This window comes from Lactuca saligna, chromosome 6 (genome assembly GCF_052625555.1).
Source record: "Lactuca saligna cultivar CGN05327 chromosome 6, ASM5262555v1, whole genome shotgun sequence".
Lineage (NCBI taxonomy): Eukaryota > Viridiplantae > Streptophyta > Magnoliopsida > Asterales > Asteraceae > Lactuca > Lactuca saligna.
Window position 1 is genome coordinate 34,011,313 of NC_136422.1, and position 14,513 is coordinate 34,025,825.

General features: G+C 31.9%; 2 protein-coding genes across 2 annotated transcripts; one reads left to right on the forward strand and one right to left on the reverse strand.

The window, feature by feature from the left end:
• Window positions 1-6,565: 6,565 nt before the first annotated feature.
• Window positions 6,566-8,460, forward strand: LOC145003247 (uncharacterized). Its single transcript, XM_078962383.1, has 8 exons — window positions 6,566-6,773; window positions 6,984-7,103; window positions 7,240-7,307; window positions 7,382-7,490; window positions 7,569-7,695; window positions 7,772-8,007; window positions 8,091-8,142; window positions 8,234-8,460. The coding sequence occupies exons 1-8, from the start codon at window positions 6,771-6,773 to the stop codon at window positions 8,299-8,301; spliced, it is 783 nt and encodes a 260-aa protein (XP_078818509.1). The 5' UTR covers window positions 6,566-6,770; the 3' UTR covers window positions 8,302-8,460.
• An 874-nt stretch (window positions 8,461-9,334) lies between these two features.
• LOC145001695 (large ribosomal subunit protein uL2mz, N-terminal part-like) lies at window positions 9,335-11,523 on the reverse strand. The gene is made up of 2 exons (XM_078961041.1): window positions 11,247-11,523; window positions 9,335-10,501 (listed from the first exon to the last, which is right to left on the reverse strand). Exons 1-2 carry the CDS (start codon window positions 11,347-11,349, stop codon window positions 9,552-9,554), a joined length of 1,053 nt encoding a protein of 350 aa, XP_078817167.1. The 5' UTR covers window positions 11,350-11,523; the 3' UTR covers window positions 9,335-9,551.
• Between the last annotated feature and the right edge of the window lie 2,990 nt (window positions 11,524-14,513).

The following is a 14,513-nucleotide window of genomic DNA, read 5'->3' on the forward strand; positions in this document are numbered from 1 at the left end:
TTTCCAACATGTAATTTTGAGTTTGTAGATGAATTTAGACAATAATTTTGTTGTTTTTTGTGTTATTTTCAACGAGTTACAATCTTTCAAAGTTGGGATATCAAAGCTGAAATATTCATTTTTCTAACAAAAATTTATACTTTTATATTCTGTGACAAATAAATCATATGAAAGGGATCTTGGTAGAGTACCGGAAAATTATGGCTTCGAAGTTGTAACAGAGATGGTGAAATTCTTTGAAAAATTCAAGACAAAAACAAAGCTTGTATCCGCTGCATCAAAAGCTTTGGTAAATATTTTTATCCGGGAAGCCTTAGGGGGTGTTTCGCTTAACTTTTGAGAAGCCAAAAGATCTTTTAGAAAAAGATAGAAGCCAAAAGATTTTTGGCAAAACAATTTTAAACCAACTTTTGGATTTTTGATAGAAGGAAATTCAACTTTTTGAGAAAGTCAAGAAAACCTGACTTTTTGCAACTTTTCCAAAAATGACTTTTGGCCCTTAAAAAGCTAAGCCAAACACCCCTTTAGATGTGGACATACATATAAGAAAGTGGTCAACCAAACAATGTTTCTCGAAACAGTAAAGGACATGAAGACGAAATACGACACGTATTGGGGCCTACAACAAGATGAATGATTTTATGTATTTTGCGGTTATGCTTGATCCTACCACTAAATCGCATTTTTTATTACATGCATTTAAAAAAAAAAATGATCGGGTACATCGAACCGTTAGTGACCTCCGATCGCATATACATAAAAGACGTCAAATGATTCAAGAGATTGAGAATAGGATGTATAATTTATTTATGACTTACTTGAAATGATTTGACAATAATGAATCTTCTCAACAAGAAGCGAGTCAAATAGTCATTAATTGTGATGATGATAATGATTTTTTCAGTGATTTCCTTAGAACGAGAGGTTGCAACTCGGGTCCAATGCACAACGAGTTACAAACCTATTTGAAAGAGAATACAATGACTTATAAAAAGATTTATTAATTCTCGGGTGATAGAGAGTAAACATTATTAGGTTCATCGACACTTGCTCAGATGGCGAAATGTGATTGCTTTTTTTTAATCATTTATAGTTTCTTTATAAATTAATGTCGTTACAATTTAATTCTTTTGTTGTTAGACATATAGGCGATACAAATTTCAAGTGTAGCATCTGAGTCTGTGTTTAACACATGTGGAGGAGTTGTAAGTGAGTATAGGAGTTGTTTATCGAGGTTGATAGTTGAAGCTTTATTATGCACCCAATATTGGATGAGAAAGTCTACAAATCCGATAATTGACAACGTTGATGACATCTTGAACGATGATGAATAACTTTGGGTAAAAAATTTACAATATTTGTTCTTTTTTATTTTTAAATACTAACGAAATTTTCATTTTGTGTTTATGTAGAGATTGCACAAGCTTTAAAAATACTAGATTTATATGACAATGATATGTGGAAGAGGCCAATGAAATATTAGATTATAACGTTTGTTAGTTTGATTGATTTTAAAGTTTAAACTTTGATTTTTGGTGTTACGGTAATTACAATTTGTATGTTTGTGTTAAGATTGTTAACTTTTCTTGGCGAACTTGATTTATATGTTAGGTGTTTTTTTTGGAAAATTAATCTTGCAAGTTACAATATTATAAATAAAGGTAGATTATTTATGAATGAAACATGATAAAATCATTAACTTATTTGATTCAAAATTCAAACAAATGATATAAAATATCAAAGTTTGACCTCTCCAACGGATCCAAGAGTGTCCAAAGTTTGACCTGTCCAAAAATTATGTTTTAATGACTTGTGTTGTATGGATGTAAAGTTGTACTAGTACAACCGTGTCCAAGAACCGGAAAAACCGAACCTGGACTTGGACCCGGTAAGTCTCATCCGGTCCGATCCACGGTCTAATATATTCTCCGATACCGGTCCGGTCCAAGAACTTGTCCGGTTCGGTTCAAATGCTCACTCATACTTTAGCGTACCTATCACTAAACACATTACCACACCGTATTTTTTAATTAAATTTAATTAACAAATACAATAAAAACATACATTTTTTTTTTTAAATTAGTCTTTTAGTCAAATAAAAACATTACATTAATATTAAAAAAAACAACTTAAAATAAAATAGAAAAAAAAACATAAAAATACAAGCACAAACAACTACCATTGATCCCATTTTTTTTAAACAATGTTTTTTCCATTTTGGAGAATTTTTCAACTTTACCCAAGCTTTGAGATGTTTAATGGTTTGTGAATTTTGTTTTACTTTTGATGCATGACAAAAGCATCTGGATTAAGATCGTTTGCTTGTACATTGTTTATAACAAAGTTATAAATTCAGTCGAACTTACAACATTTTATGTTCGATCTATATGCTCAATAAATCATTATTGAGTGACATTGATAATGACATATGATCCTATAGGACTACATCTTAATCAAGTTGGTATTTAATAATATTTGTTAAGTAATTGGTTATTAATAAAAAAAATTAAACTATTGTATTTACTTAGAGAAAAATTATATTTTCATGAAAACAATATTATATGAAGTAGAGAAATAGTCTTTATATGATACGATACCATAAGATAAGTCATGTACAAAGTTTTAGATATTTTGGTTAATCATAATTAAATCAAAGGCCTACTCTAATTAGTGATTTTTTTAGTCCCAATAGGCCTCATGACTGAAACTTTTAGGGTGTCAACCTTCATCATCTTGTCCCCATGCCTCTTTTTCTAGGAAATACTTTAGAGTATTTTAGTAGAAATGTTTTACTTTGTATCTGATATAAAAATGTGATCTTATGCATGAAAAAAGTAGCTAGTTTTTTGTTATAGTCCTCTTCTCTTTCTCTAGGAAACGTCTAGCCTTCTAAGAGCCAAAAGAGTTTTGTCTTTTGAAGTTAGTTCTTACTTTTGGTGTTCACTTTGTATCTTCGTTTTAGTGCTTAATTGTTTAAGCAGCTTAAAGAACAAATTCATACAAGAAGAAATCTAATAATTTTGGTATCTTATTCTTGGTGGTGTATACTTATAGAGAAGTTCAAGCTTCTTGTTCTTTCCGTCTACATCAATACCTTAAATTGAAGAGGGTCCAAAGGCTTCTAAGATTGTCATTTCTAAACACGTTATAGTTGTTTTATATCATTCTAACCTATTTAAAAGGATCATTAGTGGTTTTGGTTTTGTTATATACTTGAAATTTACTATAAATGTTTATAGCTTCGGTTGCCTTTTTTGTGAAAAAAATATCTATTTTATGTATCAAAACACATAAGATTTTATCCTCATATCATGCCACTTCGAACATATTTCATCAATACTAATTGGACAACCTAAACCGTAGAAAACGTATCAAACTTTTCCTAAAAAATCTCTAGACATTTGCCTATCTCCATCTTTCGAAACTGACACTCATGCTAGTGCTAACTTCTCTTCTTCCTCTTCCGATCAATTCCACATTTTGGGAGTCATGATTTTTGAAAGATCAAGCAACACAAATGTGTAAATGTGAATAAATTGAGAGAATGATTGTGTGGAATATAAGATGTGTGGTTATATTTATAAATAAATACTAGGGAAAAAAAAAATTCCAGACCTTCCATTAGAAGAGTCCAAGGAGTAATCAAATGCGTTTAATTGGCCGTTCTTGATTGTTCTCGGCAACACGGACCACCACAACCACAACCCACAATGAGGCACCACGATGATGTGTACGGTCGTGATTCCTGACCACTTAGATAAAAAAAAAGTGACAAAAAACGTGAATGTTCAAAATGATTTATAGTTATTTTAAATCAATAAATTTGAATGGCTTACCAAATTGAAAAACCACCAAATTATAAATAAAACTTTTATAATTATGTCTTTTTGGAGTTATTTGTTTACTTTTATTTACTTGTATTTGTAATAATTTGTTTATTTTTATTTCTTTATATTTTGGTGTCTACGTGTTTATTTATCTATGTAAATGTCGTGTGTGTATGTACAACAAAATATACAGCGCCATAGACATTACATTGACAAATGGACACATAGTCGCACAAACTTATACATAGATGCACTCATATACATACACATACTTTTATTAATAAATTTATCGGATCCTAAAACTTATTTAGTTTATAATTAACTTCCATTATTAAGAAATTCCATTATTAAGAATAATAATTTAAAATAAAATAATTTATAAATTACATTAAATTAAAATAACTTATCAAAAAGTACTACATATAATATACCAATCTAAACAAAATATTTATTGGGCTACAATATTAGTTATATGGTCAATCTTGTATTTTGTGTATGGGTCAGGCTAGCTGGGGCTATGGTAGGCGTGCAAAAATCGATTTTTTTTATGAATCGGACCGGTTCAGAAAACCGGTTCGATTCAAGTCCAACAAGTCAAAACCGGTTCACACCAAAACCGGTTCGGTTCCAATCCGGTTTACCCCAAAAAATATTCGAACTTATTTAAACCGGTTCGGTTTGTTCAAAACCGGTTCAACGAAAACCGGCTCAAAAAACCGGTTCAGATATAAGGGAAAAAACCGGTTCGGAAAAGGATCAAAAAACCGGTTCAAACCGGTTCGACGCAAATAAGGTTTTATAATTTTTTTTTTTTTTTTTTTTTTTTTTTGAGCTAGTAAGTGTAAAATAGGAATGGGTTTTTTTTTTTTGTTTAGAGTATAAAGCTCTTTTGAGCTAATAAGGTTTTTTTTTGTTCAAAACCGGTTCGACGCAAATAAGGTTTTTTTTTTTATGTTTGTGTATATGTAGAAAAACATAATGTATGTAAAAAATTGTTCAATTTGAATCAACACATTTTTTGGAGCAATTTTCAACCTATTTTTCATTTTTTTTTTTGTTTTTTTTTATATTGGAAATACATAATACAACTTCAAACATAAAAACACAAAACATCTAAATTGTCAAACTAATACATCTTCAAACATAATCAACACGTTTTTTTATTCGTCATCCACCATGTCGTTGCGTAATCCTCTCTCATACTCGATCTCTTCTAGGGTGAGTGGCACCGACATTCCCATCGCTACTTCTTCCTCATGTACTTGTGGTTCGGCATGTAACGATGTGCCTTCTAGTAGTTCAATGTCTTGTATCCTTTCCACGCCATCAAGGTAGCATTTCAAGCAAATGCACACTCCCAATTAGTTGGATTAATCTAATGAGCGGTAACACAAAGGTACGCATCCGGTGAACCGTAAGGAGCCGTCCAAACATCACAAGTTAAATTCACACCGGTTTCTAAAGATTGAAATCTTAAAATCAATTCATTTTTTGCAAGTTGCCACATTTCAATACAATCACGTCTAATAGAAGTACGACTCACATGGCAATATCGTGGTTGAAGAGTATCTTGGATGAGTGAAGTCAATCGTTTGTTGTCGAAGTGGTCAAAAGGCAAACATTCTTGAATCACGAACTTCGCCATCCTATCCCGAACTTTATTCAAATCGTAACTCCACAATGTTGCATCATTCGCCATTGTTGTTTGATTATGACCCGGCCCAAATTTCACCGCGGGGCATCTTTTTGTCATATGAGTTTTCAATGTCGAATTCCCTTCTTCATTAAAAAAAGCACCACATTTCTTGCATCGCGCTCTTTTTATACCGTTCGACATTACACATAAATCAAAGTTGCACCAAATAGCCGGATTTCTATTTGTTTCTTTGATGCTAACGACGGTAAGATTGTTTGATGAGTCTCCAATACCAACGGAAGCCGAATCCATTGTTTGAATTAAGATCATTTTTTGAAGTAAGAGAGGTTTTTTGAGGTTTGGTTAACCCAAAACATGTAATAGGTATTTATACTATCAAATATTGGGGAATATGGCCAAAAGGGACAAAAAAACGAGTATCTAACAGCCATAAACGGCTATATAGCCGTTAGAATAAGACAAAAAAACGGTAATATGAAAAAACCGGTTCAAACCGGTTCAAAAAACCGGTTCACATTCGGTTTACGCATAGGTTCAAAAAACCGGTTCTTAACAAACCGGTTCGAAACCGGATCACACATTAAAAAGGGCGAATTGGTTCGGTTCGTAGGTTCGGTTCTTCGTGGGTTCGGTTCATGCATGAACCGGTTCGGGGGAAAACCGGTTCGGTTTGTGAACCGGTTTTTTTGGGCACGCCTAGGCTATGGTAACATACATATATATATATATACCGCCTTAACACCACATTTCTCATCCTATAGTTAGATCTGGAAAATTCCGATAAAACACGACAACCTGATATGAAAATTAATAAGTCTGTGTAAGCAATTTTGACCCGTTTAAGTACAAGGGTTGATACGACAAGAAAGATAAACCGATAGGGCTTTCTACTTGAAATGCCAATTTAATTATATATAATATTTTATAACTTTTGTATTTTTATAAATGTATTATGTACTGTTAGAATTATAATAGACCAATCTACTAAATAATAAAAAGAAATTTGGGCTTGTTAATATTTGGGCTGCTAAAAACCGATTCATAGTAGGGATGGTTCAAAGTTTTGCTTTCTTTACCCTAACCTAATTCATCGTATTTTGTATTCCATTCAGCCCGTAACACTTAACACCTCCCATCCGCCTCCGTCCTTCACCGGTTCACCTCTCTCCTTCACACTTCATCCCATCCTTATCGCCGCCCATCTCAGGTAATTAGCATCGTTTCGATTGAAAAACTCTGCCTGGAGCAAACAAGAAGCTGAATCTGCTTTATCCACCGACGTCAATATGGTTAGTTGTATTACGATTCTGTATCCAAAAGACTAAATTACTTTGAACTGCTTATTGGATGGATTCGCATGCTTTGTTTATCAATGAAATTTCGTTAAGGAAGTTCGATTACGCCCAACTTTACTGCTTGAATCTAAAAAATAATGCATCCCAACAGTCAATTTGGTATTCTTCTGTGATTTTATAACCTTTTTCTTTTGTTGTTAAAAGCCTCAAGGAGATTACATAGAGCTTCACAGGAAGAGAAATGGTTATCGCCATGATCACTTTGAGAGGAAGCGGAAGAAGGAAGCCCGTGAAGTTCACAAGCGCTCCCAAACTGCTCAAAAGGTTGTGCCTCTTTATCAATCGTTTTGTTTCTCTGCCCAATTGGATAGTTTCCTTAGAAAATTTGAACTAATTGCTCAAATCTCAACTGGAAGCCATGGAATTCTAAAAAAGTTCCCTTCTTTTATGGTTGTTCCAGGCTTTAGGAATCAAGGGTAAGATGTTTGCCAAGAAACGATATGCAGAAAAGGCTCAAATGAAGAAGACGTTAGTATCTCTGCTCTACTTTTATCATCTTTATTTGCTTCTTCTAACTTCTAAGTGTGTTAATATAAAAATAGATTGGCTATGCATGAAGAATCATCAAGTAGACGCAAGGTTGATGATGATGTTCAGGAAGGCGCTGTTCCTGCCTATCTTCTTGATCGTGAAACCACAACACGCGCCAAGGTTTGTTTCCTTTCCTTAAACTAACAAACAAAAACACTTCTTCTCCTCCCTTATATAATATAATCAACAATCATTCAGATTCTCAGCAACACAGTAAAACAAAAAAGAAAGGAGAAAGCAGGGAAGTGGGACGTGCCTTTACCCAAAGTAAGACCCGTAGCTGAAGACGAGATGTTCAAAGTGATCAGAACTGGGAAAAGGAAAAGTGAGTATTTTGACTCTTTTACCCTCCCTCTTCATCTTTTTTGTTTGTGTAACTTGTGTACATTGATTGATTGCAGCGAAACAATGGAAGAGGATGATTACAAAAGTGACATTCGTAGGACAAGGTTTCACAAGAAAACCCCCGAAATATGAGAGATTTATTCGTCCAACTGGATTAAGGTTTACGAAAGCCCATGTGACACATCCTGAACTGAAGTGCACTTTTAATCTTGAAATGATTGGTGTGAAGAAGAATCCTAATGGCCCAATGTATACATCACTTGGTGTTGTCACTAAGGGAACAATCATTGAGGTACATTTGATTTATTATTTTTATTTTTCTGACTTTCTTTACGTATAGTAATAAATTTGAACAAAAAATGATGTGAATTTTAGGTGAATGTGAGTGAACTAGGTCTTGTCACACCAGCTGGGAAAGTAGTATGGGGTAAGATTATGATTATGCTTTTTAATAATTATATAATAATATAAATCTTTCTTTGGGATGTTGATGTGTTTGTGGATGTGGTTGAATGTAGGGAAATATGCACAAGTAACGAATAATCCTGAGAATGATGGATGCATTAATGCGGTTTTGCTTGTGTAGATCATCAAGCTTACATGTTTTTTTTTTATTCTTTTTCTTTTTTGTTTTTAGAGTATATTTATTTGTATGATTTAGAAGATATGCAGAAAACGGCTAAGCATTGACTACTGTGAAAAAATATTAATGTGTTTTTAATTTCAAAGTAAAATGTTATAGTGAGCGAATAAATGAAAAATGCTCGATACATATAAAAGAATGACTATAACAGTAAAAGTACAACTTTAGTAATATTTAAAGTAGTGCTTTTACATAAATAAAAACACTATGATAAATTAGAAGGTAGTTGAATCCAAAGTAGTAGAAAGACTATCGACATATTGTGAATAATATTTGTTAGGAATCATAATTTTTCAAATACTTCTTTCAACACAACGTTAGTTATTTTATTGCAAAGGTTACAATCATACATTTGTATTACAAAACAATCATATTTGTTGAGAAAACCTATTGAAACCCATTGTATGTTTTGTTTAGGGGCAAATGTGTCCAGAAAATACAAAATAGAAAAAGAAAATAGTAACATGGAACATTTTTACAACTTATTTACAAGAAATAGACACAAAGTAACAAATAGTCAAATACACACTTTTGTTAAGTACATCATTATAATGAAAAGCAAATGTGAGTAGGATGCCACATTGTTGAAAATTGTTTTTTGTAATGGACAAATTGTGAAATTTAGTATTAACATCGACATATTTTGTATTTTTTTACAACACATACACACAAAACAAAACATTGTACCTTTGTTTCTGGAAAAATGTTACAAATTTTATTTTTAGAAAGTCCACTGCTATTTTATGAATTTTTTCTAAAGCTGTATTGTTAAATTATATTTTTCAACAAAATATGGAGGAAATCAAATTTTATGAAAGTAAAATGCTAGTTTATGTAAAATTTTGAAGTTTTTATTTTTGTAATATTTTGCTTTTCTGAAAAATACGGCAAAAATGTGACTTCTTATAAAGTAGTTTTTGCCATTTTTATATTTTATTACAACATATACACACATAGTAAAACATTATACTTTCAATTTGCTGTGTAATATAGCATTATACTGTTTTATTATCTTCGAACAAAAAAAAGATAAAATTATCTCTAGATCATTGTTATGCATTATACCTGGGTACACACCCAAGAACTTTGAAAAAAACCAAACAAACATACAAATCATCATCATCAAAATTCAAAACAACTACAAATACGAAAGCAACAATTGTCATATCTTGAATCTATATTCAAAATCAAAATCAATATCTAAATTCATCATTTGATCTTGTAGTCAAATCACAATTCATCACCATCTTCCCTGCTTCCATTTGATGTGTAGCCAATATATAACTCACAGGTGCTCGATCCACTCCAAATTTCCCATCCTTTTCCACCTTTTCACTTTCTCTCACCTTTGACTTTGACTTTGACTCATTAACAACCCCTAAAATCCCCCTTTGTCTCAAACTCCCCCAAGAAACAGCTGCTTTTCGTTTCAACTTATGCCCCCACACAACACTATCCTTATCCCACCTTTTTACCTCATTAAGCAACAAGCTTTCATTCTCTTTCACATCATCTTTCATTCTTGGAACAAAAAATTCCGGTTTTGCCCCTGCCACCGCCATTCTTGGAACACCCAACGCGTTCACAAACGAATAAGGAGCATTATGTCTTCTTTTCCCATTTGAAGATGAAAAAGCAGATAAGAAAACATCCTTCACGTTTCTCATTTGGGTCCCCGTTTGACTTTGACTTTGACTAGTCAATGTCCTACTACCTTTTGAAAGTCCAAGTCCAACCACTACATGATCTGTTTTAGGCCTTAAAGATTCCACCTTTTTGTCTTCTAACATTCCGGGAATTGAAGAGAATGAAAACTGACCTTTGATGGAGATGGAGGGGAGGATCTTGGGAGGCGGGGTGAAGTTTTTTTGGAGGGAATTGACTTTTTTCGGGCGGTCAACGGCTGCCCCTTCGACCCATCTGACCACTGCGATCCGTGAAGTGCGATTTGGGTCGTATTCGATTCGTTCAACTACACCTATTGATGAAGTGTTGCGTTTTAGGTCAATTGTTCTTTGTGACCGTTTTGCCCCTCCCCCTCTGTGGAAAATTGTGATACGACCCTTTGAGTTTCTACCTGCTGACTTGTCTTTACCTGTAACAAATTGCCTAAGTGGCCTTTCAGAGCTCACATTTTGAGCACCTGTAGGAATATTACGATCGAATTAGTAAAACTGGTTTTCTTTGGTAAAGGAATTTTAGATAATGATACAGATTACAGAGAGTTATATTTGTTCAAATCCTAAGATGTAATGCCTTTTCATGATAACTTTCTTTATAAACAAAGATTAAGGAAGCTGGAAAAGAATTGGCAAGGAAAGGCTACAAATTGGTGATGATATTAGTGTTGCAAAAATAATCCCTTAATGCACATTTCTCAATGTGGAAGCTTCTGTTTAATCATGCTAATACGGATTCTTTGTTCCAGGTTCGATGTTACACTTACCTAGTACTCTCAAATGCATGATGTTATGGGCTTCATTGTGTAGTTAAAAAACAGAAATTCATGTCTTTAAGCAACATTTTTCTCCAAAAGTATAACGCAGTACATAATTTGGTATCTAACTATACTTATTTAATTACACTGTAATGAGGGAAACATTCAATCTGAATGTACAACGAAGATCCCAACTCCATGACTAAAACTTGGGATAAATAATCCGTCAACAATCAACAGAATGAGTCAACTGAAACCATGGAAAGACAATCCAGGTTACGAACACGGCCATAACACTATAATTACAAAGAACGATACAAATAATTACATAAATCAATAGAAATGTACATACCGACATCGAATTGAATGTTCCTTGAACTTTAATTTTATCAAATTAATTTCCGTTGAAGAAGAAAATTTTAAATCAAGAGTTGAATAGAAACACACTTACGGCTGATAGAATGCTTGGATCTCATCTGAGAGCTGCTAATCCTCGATGTAATCAAAGAAACGGATCCGTTAACAGCTCGACGGCAATAGGAAGAAAATGACATTTTCAATTGCACTAGTCGCAATTCAAAAGTAAGGAATTTGAGGTTTTCTCTAGGGTTTCTCTGTTTGCCTTTTGAAAACGATAAAGAAGCTCCGGTTGCAGAGTCACAACGCACTTTGCCGTGAGACCAACTCCCAAGCACTCGAAGTCCGATAATCCGATTTACGCTACAGGCCTACAGTGTTTAGCGATGGGCTTATTTGGAGCCCATTAGGGTGTTTTAAAGCAATATGATATATTATCTTATAATAAAAATATTTTTGTAAGCATCATTTCATTGGAAACTCTTTTAATCTTTTTAATATTCTCAAATAACTATATTTTTAAGTATTATATTGATTTGAAATTCTTTGTTTTTATATTTTCAAATATTTTTTAAGTAATTGATTTAACATTAAACACCAAACATGTTATATAAACTCTTACATGTAAGTAAAATGTCATAAGAAAAAAAAAATAAAAAAAAATCCAATAAACACAATTCTTTTAGAACGTATTAGTAGTGATAGAATTCCTAAAAAAGTTCTACAAGTCAAGGTTATGGATGAATGTATCATTTTTACTCATACTTTAATCGTGTTATATTTGTTTCCAATAGTGATTTGCAATTCGAGTTGTGGTTTGCAATTTTCGAAGTTAGATGTGAGAACATCATCGTTAGCCTATTTGTTTTTATCTCTTCGTTTTTGTTATGAATATTTCAATATGCTTTGTTTTTTTTTTTAGATTTTGGTTTCATTTTATATTTACATTTGTATAGGGTGAACATGGTGCGGTTCAGTGTGGTTTCATTTTTTAGATTTTGGTTTCATTTTCGATTTTTGCAAAACTAAAAACCGCACATTCGGTTTTCATTTCGGTTTCGGTTTGTGCGATTTTTTTCAGTGTTTTTGGTTTGCGGTTCGGTTTTTGTTCCCCCCCAAATTTATACATGTATGAAAGGTTGTTTGAACAACATATTGTAATTGATTAAAACGATACATGTTAAATATATTGATATGCTCCATAATTTCTATCATAAAAGCTTAATTTCAAGTCCATCGTTATAACAAATTGTACAAATCTTATATCAAGTGGCATAAAATGAGAAGTTTTCAAGTTTAACAAATTTTTTTTTTCATAATTAGTTTAATGTTATTAATAATTTTTTATTGCATGCCTTAAGAGGCAACAAACATCACATAATGAGTTTTTATATCAACTTCGTATAAATATAATTATTTTAAAATTAATAATAATGATATGATTATTTTAATAGCGTGTATGTATATGTATGTGTGTATACTAGCGTGTATGTATATATATATATATTCTGCATAATGTTGGAAATTTACCTAAATATAATTCATTTGAATTTTTCACAACATCAAAAGAGTTTCTAATTTGTGTATACTTGTGATTTCAAATATAAAGTTATTAATCACTATAAGTCAAAAGTTTTTGTAACTCATGGTTATCGGTACTGACTTTTTATTTTATTATCGTTTGTATACATTGTATTCGTATTACTAATATATAAATAAATTTTTTCACAAACAATCATGGTTATTACTATGCGGATTTTTTTTTGGAACAATAAGTATTCTCTCATAATTAGATTAATGTTATTAATATTTTTTGTTGTATGCTTAAAAACATCAAACATTTTATAGTGAGTTTTTATATCAATTTTGTATAAATATAATTATTTCAAATTTAATAATAACGATATGATTATTTTAATAGCATGCAATTATGTATGTTTGTATGTATGTGTGTGTGTGTATATATATATATATATATATATATGTGTGTGTGTGTGTGTGTGTCTCTCTATCTCTCTCTCTCTCTCTCTCTATATATATATATATATATATATATATATATATATATATATATATATATATATATATATATATATATAATATGTATTCTATATATTTTTTGTATGATTTATGGTGGTTGTCGAGGTCAACAAAATTAATAACCCTATATCTTTTAACTAAAATAATGTATAGTGGTAAAGAGATCATATCCATGAAGATTGGTTCAGTTTTATAACTATATGAAAAATATCTTTTTAAAAATACTTGTAAAATGACAATAAAAGTATAAATGAGAGTTTAGTCATTTGAAACACTTGAAATAAACTAAAACTAAACTAAGATTTAAATAGACAATTTCAATAAAAACAAGAGTTTGATATAAAATTAATAAGTGAAAGATGGTTGACTTAAAGTTTCACCACTTTAACTTTTTGATGAACATATCATTAGAATCCAACGGTGCAGTACTTGTTCTAAATCCTTAATTTTGTTATAGTAATCCAAGAAGTTTGAGATTACCTTGACTTTTCTTAGTTGTTGAAATGCTTAGAGAAGCTCATATAATTTTTTTAATCAAAGTCACAATTTCCATTAAGCATATAATTAGTGAAAGTCAACTAGCATTAAGAACCAAAAAGTCACCAAATCCAAGAGGAGTCAAATGCTTACACTACCATGTTGGAGGAAATGTTTTTATGATTGTGTGAAGCAAAAACAACACAAAAATTATTTGTTGCTTGCTGATTTGAGGATCTTTTACTTAATCAAGAAATTAGCTGGCTAATCACCACAAACACATTTAAACTCATAAATAAAAACATACAAGTAGTGATAAGATGTTAAAGCACAAAACAGTCTCATAAAGATTCAAACACAATTTCATGGAGTCTTCAACATTCAACAAATAGTTAAAGGATTTCACCAAATTCAACCAATACTTGTCTAACTAAGCATGGTTAAACTCAAGAAAACAAAGTTAGTGAAGATTATACCAACATTTTTTGAGCTCAATGGAGACGGTAAGGGAGGAAGATGGAGGATAATGACCCTTTAAATATGGTGTAAAACCCTATAAATTAGGGTTTCATTTTACAGCTCCCACTCATCGAGTAGACCTCATAAATCACGCGGGTTGACTAATCCCTACACGACGAGTTGGGTCCTCCAACTCATCGAGTAGGTTTCTTTAATTGCTTGGAATCCTTAAAATCTCACTCTCGGAAATCAAGATGTTACAACTCTCCCCCACTTGAACTCGACTTCGTCCTCGAAGCCTGCTGCAATGGATAAATCCGGACAATGCTCTTACATTCCAGCCTCTGGCTCTCAAACCTACTCGGATCCATTTCGATGCTGCCAC